The 21,168-nt window shown below is 43.7% G+C and overlaps 1 protein-coding gene across 1 annotated transcript in view; it reads right to left on the minus strand.

The window, feature by feature from the left end:
- Positions 1-21,168, minus strand: part of adamts17 (ADAM metallopeptidase with thrombospondin type 1 motif 17) — a 179,630-nt gene that overhangs the window by 137,893 nt on the left and 20,569 nt on the right. The window contains exons 5-7 of the mRNA XM_033050346.1: positions 18,641-18,724; positions 16,812-16,966; positions 7,269-7,312 (exon numbers count right to left, since the gene is read on the minus strand). Of these exons, the coding sequence (XP_032906237.1) occupies positions 7,269-7,312; positions 16,812-16,966; positions 18,641-18,724 (283 nt within the window). The remainder of the gene's footprint in view (positions 1-7,268; positions 7,313-16,811; positions 16,967-18,640; positions 18,725-21,168) is intronic.

Raw genomic sequence — 21,168 nt, forward strand, 5'->3', positions numbered from 1 at the left:
TTATCCTCAAAACAGCAATTCTGTTTATATATCTACAGATCCTGAGTGACCTGCCGCGGATGGTCATAACGAAAGGGCAGAGACTGCGATGGACTGGAAGGAAGGAGTGGTTGATGGACGACTCAAGGAAGAGAGATTTGGAATGGCAAGGCGTGGCATGAGAGGAGTTAAGGGTAGGAGCAGTTTTAAAAGGCTATAAGTGTAGGAGTAAAATTAAAAGGGAGATAGAGAAGGTAAGAAAACATAGTCGGAAATAAAAACAAACAAAACTAAGAAATCCTGAAGAAGGGTCTCGACCCGAAACGTCACCCATTCCTTCTCTCCAGAGATTCTGCCTGTCCCGTTTTTTGTGTCAATCTTCAAAGAAAACCTAAATTGCTTTATAAGTACAGAAAGAGCAAGAGGATATCTAAGGAAGGAGGACTTGTTTGGATGTAAGAGGCAACCCCCGTGTGGAGGCAGAAGATGCGATTCAAAGATCTGAATTAATATTTTATGACCATGTTCACAAAAGAGTGGGCCGATGTTGATGTGGTTAAAGTAAACAAGTGTGAAATATCTAATGGGATGAACATAGCAAAACTGGAAGTATTAAGGAGTTTATCATCTTTGAAAGTCACAAAATCATCAGATCCAAAAGGAATATATCACAAGCTGTTAAATGAGGAAAGGAAGAATACGGCAGCTACTCTGAAAGCAGTTTTTCCGATCTTTTCTGGGTACAAGAGTGTTGCCAGAGAATGAAATAACCGCGAACAATGTACTAAAGTTTGCAAAGGGAGAAAGTGACAAACCCAGTAACTACAGGCCAGTGAATGTAACTGGAGTGGTGGGCAAATACTTGAAGTTATTCAAGAATGGCAGTGCAAATGATAAATTAAAAAAGGCACAGTTAATGGGAGGCTGTCGGCATGGATTTGGTCAGGGGAAGTCATGTCCGATTAAAATAAATGAACTTTTGAAGTAGAAATAATGAAGGTTGAGGAAGAGGGTGCATTTAATGTTCTCAACAGACTTTGGCAAGGCTTTTGACAGGGATCCAAAGCAGAGTGATTAGCAGAATCCAGGTTTGGCTCAGTGACAAGAAGCAAAGTGTTTATGTGATTGGAAAGTTATTGCTAGTGCTGTTCCCTGCTTTTTCTGATATATATTAATCATTTAGAGCTCGACAAGGTGGGGAGGGGTCAGCAAGGAGAGGGTAGGAGTGCTTGATAAAGAAGTTTGCAGATTATATACATATACATATACACACACACACAATAATTTTAATCAGGAAAAGCGTATGCTAATGTATTTAGGGAGATTCGACAAAATAAGATACGCAATGCCAAAGGGGGTCTTTGGTGATGTAGAGGATTAGTGACCTTGGAACACATGTCCATAGATCCTGAAAGGAAGTAATACAGATCAAAAAAGAGGGTTTAAAAACGTAATAGCTTAAACATAAATACATGAAGACCACAAGCTGAAGGAACAAGAGATGGCTTTTCAGCCTCTCACGCGTGCTTCACCATAGGATCATAGCTGCTCCAAATTCCTCATCCAATTTCCTGCCCATTCCCCACAGTCCCCGATTCCCCTGCTGTTTGGAATCTACCTTAATATTAAATATACACTCTGTGGCAAAGATTTCCAAAGAGCCACAACCCGTCCAGAGAAGAAATTCTTCCTCACATCGGTTTTAACTATGCTTCCCCTTATTCTGGACTCTGGCCCGACAAGTCTTGCATGTTTCAATAAAGTCACCTCTCATTCCAACTCCAATTAGTAGAGTCCATAAAATAACCCATCTGAACCTGGATTCTTTCTAATTAGCCTTCTTTGAACAACCTCCAATTAAATAATGTTTTTTGAATTATTCACAATACTCCAGATGTGATCTTGTTAGTGCCATATACAGCTGCAGTAAGGCTGCCCCAGATTTACTCAGCCCCCTTGAAAAGGGGCCCTCTCTTTAACCTGCTCCACTATGTACTAGGTTTCTGTAGTCCCTGCACAGACTTATAAATTCCTTTTTGCTGCAATTTACATTCATTGAAACATTTCTAAATAATGTTCTGTTCTCCTATTTTCCTTCCAAAATGAACATATTAATGTTTTTCCACATTATACACCATTTAGCAATATTCTGCACTCACCAAACCCATCAGTATCTTCCTATAAACTCTGTATAGATCCTCCTTGTAGCTTTCTTCCCATTCATTTTAATTTCATCCACAAATACATTGGCCTCCATCTTCCAAGAAATAAACACTGTAAGCTGCACTGTGGCACCCATTGTAGACTGGTTACCAACCCAAATATGACTTTCTTATCCATATTCATTATTTCCTGCACCTCAAATGTTCTGATGCAACTATGTCGGAACTGAAGACTAAAATATTTGAGGATATGCTCAAAGCCTCCTTGGGAAAAAGAAAGTGTCTCAAGGGATTCCTTGGTCCACAATTGCTCATAGTGGAGGAAGAAGACTAGCATTGAGGATCTTGAGTCCACTAAGATTACACTGAAGCTCAATGTAAACAGAGCAGTGACCTCACAAACTACCCACCCACTGCACCATCCATGGGAGAATCTGCACTTCTATAGCCATAGGTGGGACACATCAGTAGTACACAAGTATAGTGTTTGTAAGATAAAAATCTCACTGTGTTCGCATTTCACACGTGACAATAAAATCACCATTGAACCATTTGAGCATGGAGGGTGCATACATATTCCTTGCTGCAAACAACATTCTGGAAGTAGGGAAATACATTTTGTATGAGAAATAAATTGTTATAGATGGCAAGAAATCTATTCTATTTGGGGTCTTCGATCCAAGATCAATTGCATGTCCAATAATCTGATAGACCTGGCAAAACCAAAGATGTAGAATTACACTTACAGACGTTGTGCTGAAATTGTCAGAGTATTCCAATCTACAGACATCTGAAATAGCAGGGAGTCACACGTTTGGGATAAAGAGTCAAAGAACATCTGAAATGTCAGTCAATATGACGGTGAAAGGATTTATCTAGGCATTTAAACAGTGACAGGTTCACACATTTGACCGGACTTGGAAAACAAATCGCAGCCTCAATGAACCTGAGAGTGAAAATTGCATGAGAATTTCATCCATCACCAGACATGAAGATGGCAGATTGTTGTCAGAACACAGCAGTTAAATCTCCATTCCTAGAGCATCCTACTGCAAATGCAATGACAGCCATCCATCACATTTGCTCCTTTAAGCAGGCAAGGTGTCACACAACACGTATCAAAGGAAGGTATGCAAATCCATGCCTAAAACTACCCTGGTTGGTTGTGTCGTAAAAATGTAAATGCCTCACAGAGAAGAAAATATAGAGGAGATGTGTGCAGAAATTATTGATGCAATAAATCGATGGAAATGAACGGAAATAATACTTTAAATACAATGTGTGGATAAATAATAATAATAATAATAATAAATTTTATTGTCATTGCACATAGGTGCAACGAGATTTGGTAAGCCAAACGATTAATTAAATGACTAATCAAGGGAGATGAACACTCAGCAGGTGAAAGGTTCCGAGCAAAAACATCACTCATCCTTTTCTCCAGAGATGCTGCCTGACCCACTGAGTTACTCCAGCACTTTGTGTCTATCTTTGGTACAAAGCAGCACTGCATTTCTGTGTTTCTGCTTAAAGTACAGCAATAGTTTATTCTAGTGTGGTAACGACCTTAAGGAATTAATTTACCTTCCCTCGACAAAAGGCACAGTTATTCTCAAGGCATACACTGTTGAAGTACTGACAGTATTTGGTCAGATACAATGGGTTATGTTGTAATGACCAACGATTAAAACTACCAGTGGCCATTGCTTAGCCTGGCTCTGTATTCCTTGGAGTTTAGAAGAATGAAGGAAGTCCTTATTCAAACATGTATGACCCCAAGAGTCGTGACAGGGTAGATACCAAAGATACTAGAGGAGATGTTTTAATTAGTGGAGAGTCACAAGCAAGGAGATGTTACTGCAAAAAGAAGTGGCTGGCTATTTGAAACTGAGGTGCACAGAAATTTCTTGTTAGATGATATAGTGCCTCTGGAAGGTGGCAGAGGCCAGATCGTTAGATATATTTAAGGTGGAGATGGACAAATATTTGAAAGTGGGAGAAATTGAAGGTTATTGGAAACTGGCACAGAGGAGTTGAGGCCAACGTAAATCATCCATAATCATGTTACTTGGCAGGATACACTTAAGTATTGTCTTTTAGCTGACTGGTTGGCATGCAACAAAAGCTTTTCACTGTACCTCGGTACACGTGACAATAAACTAAACTAGACCTGGTGGCTCACTCCTGCTTCTACTCTCCATTGCTCATGTTATGCAGAGTGACCTTATTACCATGTGATGACCAAGGAGAAATTTGTTCACTCGAGGGGTGGTCAACAATTGGATTCTCTATCCCGAATGGCAGTAGTCACTCAAGTGTTGATTTCATTAAAAAATGCGAAACGTTACCTATTTCCTTCGCTCCATAGATGTTGCCTCACCCGCTGAGTTTCTCCAGCATTTTTGTCTACCTTCCAACAGTCAGTGCAAGAAAACTCATGTTTGAGGTAGAAGTATTGAGATAGAAGTTTGAACAATATTGTATTAAATGATGAAGCAGGCAAATCGGCAACTTCCATCCCTGTTTCTTACATTCTTATTAAATAATACATGTAAAATGCTGGAAAAACTCAGGTCAGGCAGTGTCTGTGGAAAGAGACCATTAACATTTCAGGAGAGAGAGTGAACAAATTCATTTTAAGTTGGAGTAAGAGTGGGGAAGGATGGATAGGAGACGGGGAATACCTCACACCTACATGAAATATTCCCTTTGTCCCAGCCAACTCTCTCTGCAGATGAAAACGAACTTGTTTTTCCTTGTTCCTACTTTTAATGCAACATCTTTGACCTGAAGCATTAACACTGTCGCTCATCTCATAAATCCTACACAGCTGCTGGATATTTCAGACATTTTGTGTTTTCAGTGCACGTTTCCAGCCTCAAGTTTATTTTCATTAAAATGTCACCCAAGGCAATCTAAGGAAAGATTAACTGGACAGATGAGTTTATTGAGCATTCTCCTATAGTAGCCCAAGAGGATTGTGCTGTAGGGGCGGAGAGCAGCATGTTTACTGAGCATCGGTGACTGGTCATGTACGCATCAAAGCCATAGAGACAACACTGATACTCCTTCAGACACATCGCAGTGAGGAGAGTGGAAGAGATAAAAACAAACAGGGTGGCACAGTGGCACAGCACTAGAGTTGCTGCCTTACAGTGCCAAAGACCCGGGATCGATCTTGACTACAGGTGCCACGTGGATTTTTTTCCGGGTGCTCCGGTTTCCTCTCACATGCCAAAGACGTGCAGGTTTGTAGGTTTAATGGCTTCTGTAAATTGTCGCTAGTGTTTAGGACAGAACTAGTGTAAAGTCTACATCAATGTGTAAAAGGCAGTATAATATCCTAATCCCTGTCAACACACGCTTTCCAACAGGATCATGTTTGACAGCAGAAGGTGAACGTGAGTTGATTTCTGCAGCTCATGACAGATCCAAAGAATTTGTGTTACACAGCAGACCTCAATCTGTCGGTGGTTGGTGTCAACTGGAGGGCCAAGGGGCCTGTTCCCCCACTGTATCTCTAAACTAAGCCCAAGGGTCCCAACCCAAAACGTCACCTATCCATTTTCTCCAGAGATGCAGGGTTCCTCCAGCATGTTGCATCTATCGCTAGTATAAACCAGCATTTGCAGTTCCTTTTTATTGCTGAAAGGTACTCCGTTGAAGCACATTTGGGAGTAATCTCCCAAAGGTTTGCAGAAGGCAAGCAAGTGTCCCAATGTGGGTTGCCAACCATTTTGCAACAGAGTGTACAAATTGCCTACTGACTTTGGATGGCTGAAGTGGGGACACAGAACCTTCGCCCATGTCCCGACAATATGGATGTAAATAGGATTGCATGATGGAGAGATTTTCACAGTGAAGATGAAGGCTATTATTACCAGTGTTGACAAAGATGATTTAGAGCCAGCATGCACAGATTTCCCAAGTATGCTACGTAAGACCTTCAGAGATAACCCTACAAACTTGCAGATGGCCACAGCCACCATTTCAAAGAGTCCACATCAACTTGTGTGTGGAAGGCAAAATAATTTCCTAGTCCTTGTCAACACTCATTGTAACAGGAACATGTTTGACAGCATAAGGTGAATGGGAGTTGATTACCACAGCTCATGACAGACTCAAAGACTTGGTGTTACACAGCAGACCTCAGCTCCGGCCACATCTGTTTGAACGCTTTCTGCGTAGGAACAGGACAAGATGTATGTTAATTCCCCAGCCCATCCAGCCTCCCATAGTGTACCCGAGTGGGCTGTGTGTGTTCTCAGCTCTTCCAAAGCTGTTTGAGTCTAGGCATGAATCATCGCTGAGCTAGTTTCCTATTCAAGCAACATGCAAGGCCACATTCCAGCACAGGATTCATCCCAGCAGAGTGGCTGAGGCTGTACAGACAGTGGTTGCTCTACACCAGGCAAGCCTAGAGGTTTGGGTGGAGGAACAATGGATGAAACAAACCAGAATTATGGTTCCCACCATGACACTTCAGAGGAAGCAAAACCAAACAGTTCAAACAGCAGGAGAATAAGTGGGCGAAGATTGAAGAACAAGACAGACATAAGTGGCGTGTTGGTGAGATAGTACACATTTGTAATGCTAAATAATACCTTCAAATGAAGAAACGAGTGATGAATTTATTCCAGAAGTCTACACAGTTTCTACCACTGGAAAAAATTGAAGGTGGGATCACGTTCAACAGAGCACACAAGGGAAGAGTCGAGATCGATTTCTGCACATTCAGATCAGGAGACAGCCTGAAACCTGATCACAATTACACAGGGCCAAGCGTCTGAAGGCTGACCAGTGGTGGCCCTTCAGCCCACCACTGGTCTGCGCGGACTTGGTGGGCTTGGTGGGCTTGGTGGGCTGAAGGGCCTGTTTCCACACTGAATCTTTAAACTAAACATAAAGATATGGAATCGTACAGTTCCTGGGCTTGAATCTCAATTCAATCAGGAGTAAATTAAACTCCATACTAAATAACTCTTAAAAGCAAACATCACGTTAAACCATAGATATAGCTTCGATAATTTTTTTTTTAAATGCAACAAGTTCTTATATTAATAATTCAATTGTTAATTTTTTTTAAACACACATTATTTTTTTAAATTTCAAGTAACTTTTACTCACCAACAGTGTCACAGGGCTCATTTTTATTTACACAGAAGTCAGTCCTGCAAACAAATGGGAAGAGGGGATCATTTTCTGAAGACAATCCTTCATGTAGCGCTGACAGCCAGAAAACTAGGCGGCATTCGGCAATGTTGCAAAATTATGCTCGTTAAATGACAACTTCAAACCAAACAAAAAGGCTCTCCACTCAGTGAAGTTTTAGTGGAGTGTGTGGCGATGAGTGGGGATGAAAAGGAATTATAGTTCTGTTTCAGTTTATTTATTGCCACGTGTACTGAGGTACAGCGATAAGCTTTTGTTCCGTGCTATCCAGTCAGCAGAAAGACAATACGTTATTACAATCGAGCCATTTACGATGTATAGCGACATGATAGGGGAATAACGTTTAATGCAAGGTAAAGCCAGCAAAGTCTGATCAATCCAAGTTTCCGTGTCATTTAAACTGGCCATCCCACCTCTGGTTGAACCAGATTGACAGGATCAGGGGAAGTGCTTTTCTAATTGCTCCTGGTTTACATGCAGAGCATCATTCTCAGTGTTGATTAGTGGTTTTAGACACGTTTGCTTGGATTTCATAACCAAAGCTGGTGACAGCTTCAGCTCCCCCAGAGCACTGGACAGCCTTCTCTCCCACCCAGTATCATGGTCTTGTATTGGTTGCTACTGAGCTGTAATATCAACATGAAGTGCGTGGAATTAATTTACTGACAGCTCCCCTCCCATTTATCTCTGGGATATTCTACATTGCAAATAGCAAGCGGATACTTTGATATTTTATAGTCATGATCCAGCAACTTGCTTCAATGAAGCCAGATCAATGAAGATGATGGAAATGCCCAGTGGGTTTGACCACATCAAAAACTTTAGTTGCCATCTGTCAGCTCACTGTGGACACTACTAATGATTTGGGCAGCCTCCTTTATTTCCTTAATGAATCCTACATTTTGGATGCCAAGAACAGAAAATATATCAGTACCATTCCTTCAGCATCATCGGTCCGGGTAATGACTGCATCATTCTTTAGTCAGCCCCCAATGCTCTTCAAGATATTGTTACATTCTGACACACTTGGTTACAGTGAGATTCACAAAATATAATTCCTCTCCCCTGGCTGCAGTTATGGTCAAAAGAAGGACTATTAAGCCAAATCTCCATCCAGCACCTTACTCCCAACTCGGAGGAATCTTTCTACAGATCAATACCATTAAGATTCCTTGGAAGTTTAGCAAGATTTAAAAAAAAAAATTGGAGAAACTGCAGGTGCTGGTTTACACTAAAAAAAAACAGACAAAGTGCTGGAGTAAGTCAGAGGGTCAGGCAGCATTTCTGGAGAACCTGGAGCGGTAACGTTTCGGGTTGGGATACTTCAGATTAACTGCAGTGAGGGTGGGGAAGAGAGTAGGAAAAGAAAGTAGGAAGGTAGGAGGGGCAGGACAAAGCCTGGCAAGTGATAGATGGATACAGGCAAGGGGGCGGCGGAGGGGCTGATACGCAGATGATAGAACACAGATGAAAAGACTGCAGATGTGAGGCAAGGATGGAAGTGCGAATTGTGAAGGACAACAGGTGGAAGGGGAGGGGGTTTGTAGGTTCGTCAATCTCTCTTCTTCGTGCATTTCTTCCTGCACTGAGTTGCAATGCTACAATTTTAGCACTTTTTGAGAATGCTTAGCCATGATTGGGCTGATTGACCCGATTGTGTACTGGCCATCAGTCAAATAGCAACTGGACGCATACTCCACCACCTTGCACTGATGTGAAGTTCCCAGTTACCCCACTTAAGCTTCATCTTGCTCTAAAAATCAATTGCCTCTACTGAACATCCCACTAATATTGAATCCTCAATTCACATCAATAAAATTCAACGAATCACAACTTGAAAAATAGCATCAATAACATCAAGGAAAGACTGCTCCCCTCATTATTAAAAGTTAGAATATTAAAAATGACCAAACTCTTGGTCAACAAGGTAGGTTTTACGAAGAATTTGAAAAGAGAAATGATAAGCAAGGGGGAATTGAGGGGGGGGGGGGGGGGAGATGGTAATTCCAGATCTTAGTAGTTGCAGCCAGGGTAACAATCGTAGAGGAATTATATTTTGAGAGAATTAAGAAGCTAGAATTGGGGACAGAAGAAAGATCAAAGGGATGTAGTACCCTGTAGTACCCACAAACAAAGAACCAGAACTTTAAACGGAATGAAAATCAAAACCACACACACAATGATAACCGCAACTAAAAACAGATGGTCTTTTGGAAGAACTCAGAAGATTAGGCAGTGTATGTGGAAAGAAAATTAGTTAAGCATTCAGGCCCGCGACACTGTCGGGACATGCATAAACATTTGCTCAGGAAAACTATCGAATTTCAACAGCTTCAAAAAAATCGCTACTTCTGAGCATCATTGCAGAAGCCAATAACAGTTAAAAGAATGGAAATGCATTACTGAAACCACAATGGTCCAATACGGATACACAACTGGTCCATTATGCCACCAGAGGAACCCAATGGTTTCTTGCAAAGAATGGGACAGAGGAGGCAGGACATCAGCAATTTATTAGCTGAAGAAAATAAACATAAAATAAAGAGCAGGGCAGACTTTGATTTTACTGCCGTTTCCCCCAGAAACAGGTCTGCAGTCAAGCGCTGGCTGTCAGTTATATTGGCAAGGAGCAGGTTGCCTTCCAGCTGCCAAATCCGTGGCAGTCTGCCCTCTGAGTGGAGTGGGTACCTAGAGAGAGTTCCGTGACGCACAGTCAGTCAGTACTGCTACAAATTACCTTGATCCAGAGAAAACAAAAATACCCACTAAAAACACCTCCTGGACTGGCCTTGGCTTAAATTCAGTGTGCACTTCGGATCTGCAGCTGCTCAAAGTAACCAGAGAACAGTTTTATCCTCACAAGCAGATCGCTTTATAGAAGCACCTCAGCACAATAATCACATACAAGCTTTAGTATTCCTATTTACGAGTTCAATGTCCATGAGAGTGCAGGGCATATTTTAAAGCACATCTTATTGGTGCTGAATTTACTGTCATGTTTTGCAATGGTTATATATATATATATATATATATATTTTGAAAATGTGTATGTCAGAGTAACTTTCTTCCCAAACACTCAGTATTTCATCATTCAGGAATGCAGATGTATACATTACATTGAAAATCTCACAGGTGCTTTATTTTAACTGCCTTGGAAGTTTTGTCACAGCTTTGGCACTTTACCAGGACAGTAACAGACCCTCTTGGTTCAGGTTTATTATTTTAACCATTTTCACATAGCTGAAATATTCTTTGCCAAGGTTGGATTTTTTTTTTTTAATTTAAACAAATTTTGTGCTTTGGACGATCCCAGCCAAAGGGAGTGGGGAATGCTGTCATCCCTCACCCACAGGTTGTAAGGCCAGGCTGCAGACACAGAACACAACTTGCTGATGTGAAATGATGTAACGTGGACCTGTGGATCACTTGCCAGTAATCCACATGTGATATGAATCTTAATGCCCCTGTCCCACTTAGGAAACCTGAACGGAAACCTCTGGAGACTTTGTGCCCCACCCAAGGTTTCCGTGCGATTCCCGGAGGTTGCAGGTGGTTGCCGGAGGTTGCAGGTAGTGGAAGCAGGTAGGGAGACTGACAAAAACCTCCGGGAACCGCACGGAAACCTTGGGTGGGGCGCAAAGTCTCCAGAGGTTTCCGTTCAGGTTTCATAAGTGGGACTGGGGCATAACTCCACTATGATTCTAACAGCATTTTGGATTATGAGAGGCATAAAAAGGGTAGACAGTCAGAACGTTTTTCCCTCCAGGGTGGAAATGTCCAATACTAGACCCATAGCTATGAGGTGAGAGGGGGAAACTTTAATACAGATGTGCAAGGCATTTTTTTTTCCCCACCACAGGAACACATTTCCAGGGCTGGTGGAGGAGGCAGATAGTGGTGTTTAAGACGCTTTTACTTAAGCACATCAAAGTGTAAGGATTAGAGGGCTACAGATCACGTGCAGACAAATGAGATCAGTTTAACTTGGCTTCATGTTTGGCACAAACATTGTGGGCTGAAGGTCCTGTTGAATTGCTGTACTATGTTCTAACTGTACACATTAGTTCCATAGCCTTTGACACCCTCATATAATGAGCATTTAACACCTCGTGCTTTAAATTGGAGTTCAAGATTCTCCCCCCCCCCCTTCCACCTTCACTATCTAGATCCTATGACGTTTGTCCGGACATTATCCTGCATAGTAATGTCACGGTGCAGGAAAATAATACTCAGAACAGGAAACAGTTGGAGTAAATTCTATTTGAACAGACTTTTCCTTTATATAAAAAAAAGTTCTTTGCCAATAACCTGAAGGTTTTTCCTTAAAACTCAAATGACTTCCAGTGCAAAAGAGAGTGAGGCACTGGGGTTTGAACGCGCCAGTGCGATTGTGCTGAGAAAGTACCATCTGATCCAAAAAACTGCATGGTCGCTTGCCTTTCTGCAGTCAATGAAGGAATACAGTCACTGTTTAAATGCTGGAATCACAGTCGTTTATTTATGCCCAATAATAAAATATATCACTGTTAATCTACATTAATGGCATTTGGCCAAGCTGCAAAGAGAAATTAATGTTCACCTTCATTTAGCTCTGAGGGGTTCTGAAGGTTCAAAGGAAAAGGCAGTATGGACCTCATATTATCATATCCATGGTAAAGTAGTTCAGATGGTACAACACCGCCCTACCACACTGAGGGTCACATGAAATGCATGAAGCTCCCAAAGTCAGATTTCAAACCAAGAACTTGTGATCCAGAGAACCATGAACACCAACAAAACCTGTCTATGCCAACTCTTTCACAATTTACCTCAGAAGATAAACTAATTGATAGGAACAGTTGGTTCATTATTGGCTTGCTGAATGTTATGAAACTTAGTCGAACTAACATCTGCAACAACAACAACAACAAAAACTGCTGGAGGGACTCGAGTTAGCCAGGAGGCATTTGTGGAATGGTATAAACAGATGATATTTCAGGTCAGAATGCTTCTTCAAATATGGAGCTCCATTGAACTAACCTATCTGGAGAGACAAGGAACTGCAGACGTTGATTTACAACGAAAAAAAAGAGCTGGAGTAACTCAGCAGATCAGGTAGCATTTCTGGAGAATATGGATGGGCGACATGAAGGGTCCCGGCTCAACGGATGTCTGCTTTGTGTAGCAGTCTGTGTAACTTCAGGTATACCGTGCAACACTGCACACCATCACTTCGCGCAAACACGGGGAATGCTGGAAATGTGAAGATGCAGCATGGAACTCGAAACCGGAATACTGTCCCTTCACCGCTCAACGTCAAGGAAACCCATGTAGATAAGTCTGGAAATAGAGGACAATACAATACAATTTATTTGTCATTTGAACCTCGTTGAGGTTCAAACAAAATGTTGTTTCTGCAGTCATACACACAAGAAAAAGAACCAAGACACAACACAATTTACGCAAACATCCATCACAGCGCATCTCCTCCTCGCTGTGATGGAAGGCAAAGACTTATCTCTCCCCTGCTCTCCCCATTCCCCTCCCGATGTCAGAGTTACAGCCCCCGGAGGGCGATGGTAAGTGTCCCGCGGCCATTCAAAGCCGCGCGGGGCGGTGATGCAAGGCCCCGCTCCAGGCACTCTTCAACCCCGCAACTCGGGCGGGAGAAGTCGCCGTTGCGGAAGCCCCGAAAAGCGGGCTCCCGGTGTTACTGTCTACCAGAACTGCGGTAAGCCTCCGAATCTCCGGGGTCGGGTCGCAGCCGAGCGCCACCACAGCTCCTCCTGCTCCGAACTCGGCCAGCTCCACGATGGTAAGTAGGTCCGCAGCTCCGCGACTGGAGCCCCAGGTCGTTCCGGTTGGAGGCCGCACCACGGTGCTCGGCCCCAACGACAACGGAGACCCGACAGAGAAAAGGTCGGGTTCTCCTTACAGGGAAAAGATTTTAAAGGCTTCCCCCACCCCCCGCCCCCCACACATACACAAAAAAACCCAAAAAAAAACTACATTCAAACGAGACAAAAAATAATAAAAAGACAGACGGACTGCAGAGGCCGCTGCGACGTGAGTCGCGCCGCCCACCGGAATTGGAATTGATAGAGAAATCTGAATGTCCGGATACAGCTGCGGGGAATATCATGGTGCATTTTAACATCTGGAGATGCAGATTACAAGATGTGTTTCAACTGAATGTCTGAAAATTCAGGCAAGACAAAACTAAAGACCGAGGTGTCATCACCCCAAAGCAGGGAATTGAAATAAATGGTGGACTACATCACTAATAGCACAATGGCCAGCAGATGACAGGACTAATGGGACTTGCATCAAACCTTAATAGTTTAGATTCAAAACAGCAACTGATCAGTCGGTGAGTCACAGCCTGCTCTGATCTAATTAAAGGAGTGAGGGGCAGCCACACTGCGAGTAACTTACCTTGTGATAATGACAACCCATGGGAAGCAGAGGCTGCTCTGGTTCCTACAAGCTGTTTCTGCTGGCTTTTGCATGTCAGGGATCTGTCGATTCAGATTTCAGGCAATTAATAGTACACAGGGGATGAGGGTTTTTATTTTTGGATGGAGTTGTTATGAGCTGGAATGCACTACCTGAAAACGATGGGCAAAGCAAATTCAGCAACATCTAAGAGAAAGTGATTGGGATGAATAATTGGGGGAAAAAAATATGCGGGGCTACTGCTGGGATGAAGGGTACCGAGCCAAATGATCATGTACATTAAAGGCAGCATATTGGCGCAGCAGTATGGTTGCTGCCTTAATGCCAGAGACCTGGGTTTAATCCTGATCATGGGTGCTGTCTGTATGGAGTTGGTACGTTCTCCGCAAGACCGCATGGGTTTTCTCCGGGTGCTCCGGATTCCTTCCACACTCCAACGACGTACAGGTTTGTAGGTTAATTGGCTTTGGTAAAATTGTAAAATTGTCCCTAGTGTGTAGGATAGTACCAGTGTACGGGGTGAACGCTAGTCAGTGGGGACTCGGTGGGCCGAAGGGACAGGTTTGAGCCTAGTTTTACACATTCAATCAACCAGATCAAAGCCAATGCTGTGTCTTATTGTGCTCTGCAGAAATAACTAAATATGAGCTGTGCAATGTTAACCTTCCGTAAAAAGTATTATGATAAACACACAATGAACACACACTTCATCTTTCTTGCAATTAGCTTCATTGGAAACAGCTGTGACTAGGGATTAACCTTTGGGGCTTTAGGGTCGAAACAATAACGGAGGGTTGGCTAATCCACTTGCAATTGCCGAAGGAATCTGGTAATTTACGAGAGTGTTCTGATGAAGGACCAGAGAGGTTAATTGTTTCCCTTTCTACAGGTGGAGAGTGTTGCCAGCATTTGCTGTTTTATTTCAGATTTCCAGCAACTGCAATTCCCCCCCCCCCCCCCCCCCCCCCCAATTTCATTTCTGATCATTTAGGAGTCGACAGGGAGAAAGTGAGTAATTCTCACATGACCACATCTTGACAGTAACAGGTCTTCCACTGGAGGTTAACATCATCTTCAATTCAGCCGCAGCAGACAGCCTGCTCATTGCAACGGATGTCTGCTTTGTGAAGCAGTCTCATGTGTACCGTGCAACACTGCACATCAGCACTTCACACAAACTGGGAGAAGGCTGGAAATGGGAAGACCCGGCATGGAACTCGAAACTGGAACACTGTCCTTGACTGCTCAACGTCACATCCAACAAGATCTTCCACCGCCAACTATGGGCGGTGTGTACATAACACCAGTACTTCTTGGCTGATATCTAGCATCCCTGGGAAAGGAAGGTCATCCACAACTCATCGCCCACAACTCAAGCACTTGTAACCAAAACCTGGTTCACAGCCCAACAATTTCCGGCATACAGAACGTCCCAGGTGCCGGCAATCCTTGGAAGTGCTCTTGCAAAATCTCCAGAAAATTCACCATTTCCTGTTTGCCGCACTAATGAGATGACAAAATGGATACCAGGTGCACATTGTGTGAGAAATGCAAGCCATGGTATTCACTTCCATATAAAGCCCACCTCTTTACAATTAGCAAACAACAACATTACATTTCATATAGTAATGCTTGCATGAACATTTTTCACAATGCATGAAAATATAGTGTAAATCCAACTCGCAACCTGCCAATGCTTGAAAATTTTAAATAAAAACAGAAAAAGCCAGAACTACTTAGCAGATCAGGCAGCATATGTGAGAAGAAAAACTGAATTAAAGGCTCTGACAGAGTCATCAACCTGAAAGCTTTAACTCTGCTTCATTTCCACATGTAACCTGACCTGTTGAATCTTTAAAATAAATATTAATTGCTGTTAGACATTTTCAGTTTGTGTTGAAGCCATTAGCCTGCCTGTGTCTCAAGAACAGTAAGAACGTCGTGAGATGGGGGGGGAGGGAGAACAATGGAGGACCCGGCATCAGGGGGTCCCCATGAGGGAGGGGGGGGGGGGAGGCGGGAAGAACATTGAGACCCAACGTGGGGGAGGGGGAGGAAGGGGAACAAAGGACCGGGGAGGGGGGGGGGAGAGAAGAACAAGGGAGGGTAGGGGGGAGAACAAAGGAGGAGCCAGCAGGAATACTCTGTCGCTTTGTATCTGGGGACTATTTTCATACCTTGGGTATGGAAGCAAGGAATTTCACTGCGCCTTGTCACATGTGGCAATAAGGTATTCCATTCCATTGCTGGCTAGAATCTCCATTCAAACTACATTGATGGCCCCAATCGTTGAACGTGACCCAATCAAGACGAGTGTACATGGTAAATAGATGGGACCAATGCACAGTCTTCCTCCTGAGTAGGGGAATCAAGAACCAGTGGACAGAAGGCCGTGGAGGCCAAGTCAGTGGATATCTTTAAGGCAGAGATAGATTCTTGATTTGTACAGGAATCAGAGGTTATGGGGAGAAGGCAGTAGAATGGGGTTAGGAGGGAGAGATAGATCAGCCATGATTGAATGGCAGGGCAGACTTGATTGACCGAATGGCCAATTCTACTCCTATTCCTTATGACCTTATGATATAGGTATCAGGTGAGGGGGGGGGAGATTTAATAGGAATCCGAGGGCCGACTTTTTCTACACAAAGGGTGGTGGGTATATGGAACAAACTGTCAGAGCAGGCAGGTGTGGCAGGGACTATAACAACAGTTAAAAGAGGAAATGGATGTGTGACGTTTCGGGTCGGAACCCTTCTTCAGACACTGCCCTTTTTCTCCAGAGACTCGCTGAGTTACTCCAGCCATTTATGTCTATCCTCAGTATAAACCAGCATCTGCAGTTCCTTTCTAAACATTTTAAAGACATCTGGACAGGTGCATAGATGTGAAAGGTTAGGGAGCTTATGGGCCAACCGCAGGCAAGTGTAGATGGGGCATCTTGGTTGGTGTGGGCAAGTTGGGCCAAAGGGCCTGTTTTCATGCTGCATGACCATGAGGGTTGATGAGGGTCACCAGCGGAAGGAAAATAAAAAGTCCCGAGCACCTCAGAACCTAAAGCAGTACCTTGTGACAAGCATGGCGGCATCCACAGCTGGGTAGTCGTCCCTCCCACCGGGCAGTTGGTTATTCCCCAAGTATCGAGCTCCAAACTCTCGCTGCTGCCAATGGCAGAAGCTCTCCAGCGACTTCTCCCCATGGTGACCAATCGATAGTTGCTCCTGTCAAAATGTTTCCAAAATGTAACATGCAAATTCAACAACTACTTTTAGTTTGTTTAATTTAGAAACAGGCCTTTTGGCCCAATGCGTCCAAGCCAACCAGCGATCCCCATACACGAATCACTATCCGACACACACCAGGAACAGTTTACCAACCAATTAACCAACAAACCTGTACGTCTTTGGAGTGTGGGAGGAAACCGGAGCTTCGGGAGAAAGACCAGCGATCCCCGCATATTAACACTATCCTACACCCGCTAGGGGTAATTTTTACATTTACCAAGCCAACTACAAACCTGTATGTCTTCGGAGAAAACCCACGCATTTCATGGGGAGAACGTACAAACTCCGTACAGGCAGCACCCGTAGTCAGGATCGAACCCGGGTCTCTGGAGATGCCAGGCAACAACTCTACTGCTGCGCCACCATGCCATCCTTGCAGCAAAAAAACCCCACTAACTATACTCCACCACATTGCAGGTAGCCATTTAACCCATTGGATCCTAACGATACCAAGCTGAGCAATTCTATTGCAATCATTCTCTCTCCTTATTTCCCTTCTGCTGTGCAATATTTTACTCTCATGATTCTTTTTGAACTTTTCAATGCCAAGGGGTCATTTAACTATAATAACATAACTATAACGCCATTTAAGACATTTGTGTAGATACATGGACAGGAAAGGTTTAGAGGGATGTTGAACAAATCTGGCCAGGTGGGACTAGTGTAGATGAGGCACCTCAGTCAGCATGGGCAAGTTGGGCTGAAAGGCCTGATTCCATGCTGTCAATTAACCTACCAGTCAGCATGTCTTTTGGATGTGGGAAGAAATCTTTGCAGCCAGGGGAATCCTATTCAAACACAGAAAGGGCGTGCAAACTCCACACAAACAGCACAAGAAGCGAGGACCAAAAAGGGGTCTGTGGAGAAACAAAACTGCAGATGCAGGTTTATACCAAAGATAGACACAAAGTGCTGGAATAACTCAGCAGGTCAGCCAGCATCTCTGGAGAAAAAGGATGGGTGTCATTTCAGTTCAGGATCCTTCTTCTGAAAGTACAAGGGGAGGGGAGGGGTGAAGAGCTGGAGGTCGATGGATAGACACAAAATGCTGGTTCTTCTGAAAAAGGGTCTCAACCAGAAATGTCACTCATTCCTTCTCTCCAGAGAATGCTGCTTATCCCGCTGAGTTACTCCAGCATTTTATGTGTATCTTCAGTTTAAACCAGCATCTGCAGTTCCTTCCTACATGTGGAGGTCTATGGATCTGTATGATGCACCAATCACTGTGCTTCTCTGCAATCCATCTTGGGTTTCTAAGCAGAAGAATGCCGAGATTCTCCCAGTGCTGTAGTTTAATGCAGTTTGGTTAAGATGTGGACGGCTGCAATATGAAAACATTCATGCTACTTAAACTGATTTAATATTCTCATTTGCTCAGACATTTAACAAAATACACCCGAAGCGATCATTCAGCAAGCCCTCTGTAGGTTGGACACAAGACTGGCTTGCTGCTGTGATCAATGGCAGATGTTGCACTGGGCGATGTCCAAGGCAGCATCCAGCTCGCTGCTGGGAGGGTGACTGGAGTTTAGATGCAGAGCTCCTCAGAGCATGCAGACCACGAGAACAGAACCAAAGGGCTGAATGGCCTCCTGCTCCGATTGCACTTACCGGACGTTTGTGAAGCAGAACTAGTTTCGTGACTTGAATATTGATCTTAATTCCCAGACTGCGGTGCCGAAACATGTTGTATACCTGCCAAAAATAAAAATGAAACTTTAAGCTGTTGAAATGATTTAAGCTGCATACTGTCAAAAGTTGGCGATGAAAATCAAACCCTGCACATGTTTTACAATGGGCTCACTACTTAGTTTCATGTGCTGCAAAGGAGGGTGGTGCGGGGAGGGGGAGGGAAGGAGGCTGACTAACTTGGCTCCACCCCTACCTTCCTTCACCGTGTTGTATTAAATCACAATTAGAACAACCATCAAACCCACTCATTCTCCCAATCCACACTGTGGCTGTGGAGACCATGGGTCCATGCAAGTCCTTCCTCCCTGTGGGATATGCACAACAGTATATGCATCAATACCACTCGGGTCCTATCATTTGATGAAGTGATTATCCAGACCAGTAACTATGTAGAGACAGTGGATCAGGATTAAACTCTGTCCATTTACATTACTGGGTCATTCCACCTTTAACTATTACATTTGCAATAACTGGTCTACACTCTATAAAATGTTGCAAATCGGATTCCGCTGTAGCCAACTTGTGATACAACCCTTCCGTACCTAATGATTTTATTCTAGGTATGCAGCATTAAAAGGATAAAAAAAAGATTTCCCGCATGAATCTTCCTATTGCTGACTCTCTGCCAAAACGACAAAGGTCCACGGATTGACAGGGATCAATAAAAATGTACTTAATGCAGAACTGAAGTTATGGGTCAGTTCATTCAATCAATAAAGAGCTCCATATAATTTTTATTTATTTGATGTTTGGACATCTGATTATGCAATTAGCACTAGTGGAGAGAGTAGTTGGAAGGAGCACAGCAGAGCCAAATTGACACGAGTGATATGGTGTGGCCAATACTACACCCCCATGTACTTACAGATAGAGTGCCTGGGAGGCTTCTACTCTTTCCACATTTCACTGCTAACGTCTAATATTGTGGCTTTTTTGTTTGGTTAATTATCAAAGAGGAATCGTAAAATGCAACCAAAGAGCACTTAGTAATATTGCCAAGTTAGTACCAAATTCAGGTTGGCTTTTGCTCTGGATCCAGACCCACGATAACACAGCCACCACAGCGGCATGGTAACGCAGCGATGGAGTCACTGCCTTGCAGCGCCAGAGGCCCTGGTTCGATCCCGACTACGAGTGCTGCCTGTGCAGAGTTTGTGCGTTCTCCCCGTGACTGCGTAGGTTTTCCCCTGGGTGCTCCGTTTTCCTCCAACGATGCGAAGACGTACAGTTTTGAAGGTTAATTGGCTTTGGTAAAGATTGTAAATTGTCCCTTGTGTGTACTGAGAAAGTTGGTCGGTGCGGACTCAGTGGGCCGAAGGGCCTGTTTCTGCGCGGCGTCTCGAAACTAAACGTTTGAATATTCCACGACACTCTACACCTGGTCTACAAGATGACAGGATGGCATCTATACTGATAAGGATTATACAGGGTGGTTGGAAGGATTTGAAAGTGTGGAGGGGTTACACAGATAAATAAAGGCGTCTGCATAAAATGCCAAACCTCAGCATTGGAATAGCGTTAGGGACAACAGAAGATGTTTAAAAAAAAAAAAGAAATCAGGCGAAAAACACGCAAAGACTGAACATTAATAGCCCATTGGTGAGACCACACACGGAGACCACACCTGGAGACCACACGCGGAGACCACACGCGGAGACCACACGCGGAGACCACACGCGGAGACCACACACACGGAGACCACACACACGGAGACCACACACGGAGACCACACACGGAGACCACACACGGAGACCACACACGGAGACCACACACGGAGACCACACACGGAGACCACACACGGAATATTGCGGACAGCTTTGGTTCCCTAATCTGAGGAAAGACATTGTTGCCATAGAGGGAGTACAGTGAAGGTTCACCAGACTGATTCCTGGGATGGCAGAACTTTCATATGAAGAAAGACTGGATAGACTCGGCTTGTACACGCTAGAATTCAGAAGATTGAGGGGGGATCTTATAGAAACTTACAAAATTCTTAAGGGGTTGGACAGGCTAGATGCAGGAAGATTATTCCCGATGTTGGGGAAGTCCAGAACTAGGGGTCACAGTTTAAGGATAAGAGGGAAGCCTTTTAGGACCGAGATGAGAAAATCATTTTTTTACACAAAGAGTGGTGAATCTGTGGAATTCTCTGCCACAGAAGGTAGTTGAGGCCAGTTCATTGGCTATATTTAAGAGGGAGTTAGATGTGGCCCTTGTGGCTAAAGGGATCAGGGGGTATGGAGAGAAGGCAGGGATGGGATACTGAGTTGGATGATCAGCCATGATCATATCGAATGGCGGTGCAGGCTCGAAGGGCCGATTGGCCTACTCCTGCACCTATTTTTCTATGTTTCTATGTTTCTATTATCTGGTATTTGCATTTTATTAATTTATTTATTCATGTGTGTATATATTTATATAATGGTATATGTACACACTGATCTGTT

Source organism: Amblyraja radiata, chromosome 34, assembly GCF_010909765.2.
Source record: "Amblyraja radiata isolate CabotCenter1 chromosome 34, sAmbRad1.1.pri, whole genome shotgun sequence".
In the NCBI taxonomy this organism is placed as follows: Eukaryota; Metazoa; Chordata; class Chondrichthyes; order Rajiformes; family Rajidae; genus Amblyraja; species Amblyraja radiata.